This window comes from Cicer arietinum, chromosome 5 (assembly GCF_000331145.2).
Source record: "Cicer arietinum cultivar CDC Frontier isolate Library 1 chromosome 5, Cicar.CDCFrontier_v2.0, whole genome shotgun sequence".
Lineage (NCBI taxonomy): Eukaryota > Viridiplantae > Streptophyta > Magnoliopsida > Fabales > Fabaceae > Cicer > Cicer arietinum.
In genome coordinates this window covers 6948787-6955397 of record NC_021164.2, presented here as the reverse complement: position 1 = coordinate 6955397, position 6611 = coordinate 6948787, and the positions used below count along the sequence as shown (strand labels likewise).

Sequence of the window (6611 nt, the reverse complement as noted above, 5' to 3'; positions counted from 1 at the left end):
TAATACTACTATCACCGTTACCATGGTGATGATGTAAGCTCTCTTATAATTAAAGCCATAAGTAGTAATGGTATATAATGGAATATATGCCATTTTCACGTTGAATTTATGACAAATGATTTAGGTCCAGCATACAAAACCAAATGGAGTACACTCTGTTATCTTCCACTATCTTCCATTGAAGTCTATTTGTCACTCCCCACTACCCATACTCTTCCTCACCTACATTTCCTCAAAATATCTTCACCCTAAAAATAAAAATTAAAAGTACCTACTAAGCTATTCTCTCTTTAGAGTAAAGATACAAACTGGATTTTTTAGGAGATAAAAAAAACTAAACTTATTTGGTTTAAGGGAAGTGAAAAAAGTGTCAATTTGATACTAAAGTTTTAAATGAGACAAATTAGTTACTGATCGAAATTGTTAGGTTGTAGGGGAGCAACACACGAATGATGAAGACCTCTAAAAATCAAGAGTACAAGACACTTCTTTTAAATCTTAATTTTTAGCATTTAGATAGAATTTCGTAGTGACTTTTAAAAAGTTAAATATTTAAACTTTGAGTTAGATGTGTGTAAACAAACAGAACAAATCTTAAGACATTAAACATATGACTCATTTATTTTGACTACATTGTCAAAAAAAAATTAGATATAAGGATTCAATACACTAAGATTTACTTGCGTTCTCCCACTAAATTGAATCAGGACTGATGCCACATGTTGGGGAGTACGGTAACATTAAAGCAACAAGAAGCCAAATACTTCAAGATCAACAAGAGACTTTAACAACACATCTCTATTCCAAACTTTAGATATTAGGTATATGACTCTCATCTCTTAATTTTCTAAGATTTAGTTCATTCGTAGTCGATGTGAAACTTAACATTTCACACTTGAATCTAACAATATTAAGCTCAATCAAACTATGATACCACTTGTTGAGACGTCCGAGAAGCACAAAGAACAATAACAAGCTAATGACCAACACTCTTAAGTGTCCAAAAAACCAAATCTTCAACCAAAATTTTAAAACATTAAGTATATCAGACATATCTCTCATATATCTTTTATTTAACTAATTTTATTTGATGTAGAACCAACCACTCATATGTATATATACATTTGAGTTTTAACAAAAACTAAAATATCTCCTTTTTTTTTTACATAAACTAAAACATCTCTTAAATATCCTAAAAATCATTAATTTGAAGTACCACATACTTCTCATTTTCACATACCAAACAAAAGCATCAATGTTTTTTTTTTTTTCATCAAAGACTAGTTTGGTTTCTTTGCCCCTTCTTTTAGTATATATAGTACCAAGTAGCCAAGACAAGTGAATGAACCAAAATCCCATCTAAACAACCATGAAACTCACACTTTCACTCTTGTTCCTTTCCCTCTCCATAGTCCAAGGACTCAACCCCAAATGTAATCTCCAAGATCATGGCTCAACACTCCAAGTGATCCATGTTTTTAGCCCATGTTCCCCATTTAGACCATCAAAACCACTTTCATGGGAAGAAAGTGTCCTCCAAATGCAAGCCAAAGACAAAACTAGACTTCAATTTCTTGATAGTTTGGTAGCTAGGAAATCAGTTGTCCCTATTGCTTCAGGTAGACAAATCATTCAAAGCCCAACTTACATTGTGAGGGCTAAAATTGGTACTCCACCTCAAACTTTGTTGTTGGCTATGGATACTAGTAATGATGCTGCTTGGATTCCTTGTACTGCTTGTGATGGTTGTTCTTCAACTTTGTTTGGTCCTGAAAGATCAACTACTTTTAAGAATGTTAGTTGTGCTTCTCCTGAATGCAAACAGGTAAATTTATAATCTACTTTACTTTACATGTTAACACTTTTTTTTACGAAATAATAAATTCTACTAGAAATTCACATATATTTTTACGAGATCTTATATTCAAATCAAGAACATAATATTCAACGTAACAATATGACATTTGAAAGTCATTGCTTTTGCGACTAGAAAACAAACTATAAACTCCATTCAATTTCCAAATTCTTTATCTCTACCTTCTTATTTTGATTCTCTTCCTTTTTGTTCAAACTTTTTTGGTGGAATGAGTTATTATTGTTGTAATAATTTGGTGGTACCTGACTTTAATAAGGGGAAAAATATGCAAAATAATGAGTTATTATTTTTTTGACTTTTTGATTAAATATGCAAAGTTTACTCATGGTTTTCATGCTGAGTTTAAGGGAATCACAAATTTATAGTAAACTCAATCTTAAAATAATTGTGGATTTGTGCGGGATAAAAATTACAATAATTGTGCAATATTTGATGTGTTTTATTTATAAATTTAATTTATAATATTATAAAAAAATTACATTATTAATTAATTACAACATTTAAATTATTAATAATGTTTAATTTTTTGTCATAATTATTTATAAAATCACTCATTTAATATCATATTTTGATATATATTTGATATTTTAAAAAAAAATAAAAAACAACAATATAATAAATAAGTATATGATATTATATTGTTCTTATAGTTTTTTTAAAAATTGTTAAATATAAAAAAAGTTATAAACTTAATTATTTAAATTTCTTCCCTTAAAAACCTTTCAAAAACCAACTAACAAATAGATTCTATAATAGTATATCATAGTTTAGAATATTGTATTTCCAAAAATTCTTTATAGTTTTTGATTTGGTAATCAGCATCATAATTCATAACATAGGATACTGTCCTATGCTTGTCAAATGTCATATTTCTATTTTAAAAAATAAATAAATAAGAATCACGTGACCTCAAATGCCACACTGTACAAATCAGTAAGGTTTGTAATCTAGTGCAGTACATAAAAATTCGATCGAATTGGTAAATAATTGTGGTTTGTTTTAGATGGCCATAAAATTATTGAATTACTACACGTAATTGAAGACATTTGACAATTAAATTCTTCAAAATTCAAACTAATGAAATTTTTAAATGACACATTTCTAAAAATCAATATTGTTAGATAATGAGAGAGTTTGAAGGATCGTTCATATTTGTCATGAGCAATTACACGAATTACACAAACAATATTTGGTCACATTGTCACACGTGAATTTTAAAACTTTTCAGAAAAAAACTAACAAACACAGTTAACCTTTACTTGTCTTGGAAGAACCGAGGAGAGTAATTTGAGCTTGAAAGGGACTATTAAGTAATTGCATTGAAACGTGCAACTTTTGTCCCATTGTGTGTGGGGTTGACTTACTTCTAACCCAACCTATGATTTCAAAACTATGTGCTGTCTATGGCAGGCAAAGGTTCACGGGACATGGAATTGAAATTTCCAAATGCACTTTTTCTAACGTTGTGATGCTCATAACCTACAAGTACATGTATAAGATCAAGACAAAATATGGTTGATGTTACTTCATAATTTACGATACAATATTAACTATTTTAATACATTAACAAATATCTTAAAGACACGTGTTATTATTTTCCAAAAAAAAAATCATTTTATTTAATTTGTTTAGAGTAATAAAATATCGTATTCTTTCAATTGTTTTTTATTTGTACATTGAGAAAAAATAGCTATTAAAAAATAAATCTAAATCAAAAAAAGATTATTGTCAAAATAATAAAATTAATAACATGAAAATGATATGATATAATATAAAACTGAATTGAATAAAATAAAATTATGTTTAACGTTTCTTTTTGCATAAAATGTTCGTGTATGTTAAAGAAACTATAGGGTTTGTTGGGAAAAAAATATAAAGAAATTGGTGTTGATTAATGAAATAAATTAAATTTTACTTCATTTACTTGTGTCATATAACCGTCATAATTAAACATGTATCCGTCAAAGAAATTTTTTTTTCTTTTTTATATTTGAAATTGGAGAGAGTAAATATATTTTCATTTTTCAGGTACCTAACCCTGGTTGTGGTTTGAGCTCATGCAACTTTAACCTAACCTATGGTAGTTCTTCTATTGCGGCTAATTTGGTCCAAGACACAGTTACTTTAGCCACTGACCCAATTCCTAACTACAACTTCGGTTGTGTTTCAAAGACCACTGGGACTTCTGCACCCCCACAAGGTCTATTGGGCTTGGGCCGAGGCCCATTATCACTTTTATCTCAAACACAAAACCTCTATCAATCCACATTCTCTTATTGCTTGCCAAGCTTCAAGTCTCTTAACTTCTCTGGGTCCTTAAGACTTGGGCCTGTGGCTCAGCCCAAGAGGATTAAGTTTACCCCCCTTCTCAAGAACCCTAGAAGATCATCACTATATTATGTTAACTTGGATGCTATTAGGGTTGGCCGGAGAGTCGTCGATATTCCTCCGGCTGCATTGGCTTTCAATCCGACCACCGGAGCCGGCACCATTTTTGATTCCGGTAACATACTTTTATTTACTCAACTCTACTTTAGAATATAAAAAATACAATATATGGTTTTGATTTAAAGTAATTTGAAATTTCTAATATTATTTAAATGCATTATGGTTTAGAAGGACATGCATAGCAAATAGCAATTTTGGTATGTGCATGACATGGTCACATTTTAGTTTCCTTTTTATTTTGGCGAGTTTTTCTTTCTAATTTTCCTTTTTAACTTCTAAATAAATTCAACATGGTATCTTGATGTCAATTCTACAATGTAATGTCTTTGCACTCTAAAATTAATAGACGGTGTAAAAAAATGTATATTGATAATCCATATCAATTCAAAAAACAAAAATCAATAATACTAATTATGTTATTACTACAATTTAATTACCTTAACCATTTCATGATTGTTAAATATTACTAGGTACGGTGTTCACCCGGCTAGTTGAACCGGCCTATGTGGCGGTTCGAGACGAATTCCGACGAAGAGTTGGGGCAAACCTCACGGTTACATCTCTTGGAGGGTTTGACACATGCTACAATGTCCCAATAGTTGTACCCACAATAACGTTCATGTTTTCAGGCATGAACGTGACACTACCACAAGACAACATACTTATACATAGCACGGCCGGCAGCACCACGTGCTTGGCCATGGCAGCTGCGCCTACTAATGTGAACTCAGTGTTGAACGTGATAGCCAACATGCAACAACAAAATCATCGATTACTCTTTGACATCCCGAACTCTAGGGTTGGTGTTGCTCGTGAGCTTTGTACTTAAAATAAAATGTTCAATTCACGTGATCTTTTGTCAAATATGGCATTAGAAAAGTTGCTTGGGTAACATAGCAATATTGCATTTAATTTCACTATCTTGAGGGATTTTGTTTTAGCATATGCATACCAAGGTTTGATGCTAACTAGATGATGAAAGATTTTGAGTGTGGAATTATATTCATGTTAATTTCCAAAGTTGAGTTATATTTTGTAATTTTGTAATTGTGAGCTAGTGTCTCGGGTATATGTACTTGTAGCTAGCTAGCTCTATGTCTTTTTATTCAAGTTGATTGAATTTATGAGACCTCAATGTTTAGGTAATTGTGAAAGTTCACGGGTCATGTAATAAATTTCCTATACTTTGTTTCTTGATCTTCTCTTTCACTAGTTTATCTCTTACATTTTCTTTCTCTTCTTTTTTACTACTAGTAAAAATAGCTTCCTAAGATTTTTGTAAAAAAAAAAACTTTGAATATGCTTGCTTGATGGCATTATTAGAGTGTACAACTTTGTCACTTAACTAGTAAAAAAAACATTGTCCCTAAATTATTCATTATATTGTCATTTAAAAGGGTGATGTTTTTAGGATCCAAAGTTAGGGTATTATTAATTACTCATTATGTTACTGTATAAACGCAAGGGATTGATGAGGTTAGTGTTGTTAATTCCAATATAGTTTTTTTTTTTAATCTTTCAACCACATGTTAGATACAATGCCAGGCGGCAAACAAATAATGAGTAAAGTGTAAATGTGTTATTATAACTGGAGGTGACAATTGTTATTTAATTCATGTTGTTTCGTTCTTCCATTTATGACATAACGAAAGCGACAATTTGTTGGAAAAAATCAGAGATAATTGGAGATAACTATATCAATTATGCAGAATATTTAACGTGGAAAACTTCTTTTAAATTGAGAGAATAAAAACCACGGCACCTAGTCTAGTAAAAATTTCCACTATAATAATTAATGGGTACACAAGAGTCTTCCTAATAACAATTAAAAGCCACAAAGGTGAGTATGCCAAAGTAACTCTCGGTAAAACTACTCAGTATATTAAAATAACAAACTCAGTGGTAGGAATAATATACTAAATTTATAGATCAAACGGAGCAAGTTTGCTACACACCAATTACCACCACCGGAATCAAACCCTTTCTTTTCCTTCTCTAGTTGGCGTTTTCATTTTTTTCTTCTTAGGGATTTCTAAATCCCTTTTATTTCCTTCACACGGGTCTAGCCCAATAAAACTCTTTTTTTTTTCAATAATAATAATAATAACAATATTAATACTAATAATAATTATAATAATATCAATAAAATTTGTGGGTCCCACTTGGGGAGTGAACCCACCCAATAAATCTCCCCCTCATGACTCAAGTGGGAAGGTATTGCTCAACCATGTCGGCCTTCTTTCTACAATATATCATCTTCGACACATGCAAATTCTTTGTCATCATA

General features: G+C 30.7%; 1 protein-coding gene across 1 annotated transcript; it reads left to right on the top strand.

The window, feature by feature from the left end:
* The first annotated feature begins 1243 nt into the window (after nt 1–1243).
* LOC101491142 (aspartyl protease AED3-like) lies at nt 1244–5521 on the top strand. The gene is made up of 3 exons (XM_004498634.4): nt 1244–1825; nt 3905–4379; nt 4795–5521. The coding sequence occupies exons 1-3, from the start codon at nt 1370–1372 to the stop codon at nt 5151–5153; spliced, it is 1290 nt and encodes a 429-aa protein (XP_004498691.1). The 5' UTR covers nt 1244–1369; the 3' UTR covers nt 5154–5521.
* Nucleotides 5522–6611: the final 1090 nt, after the last annotated feature.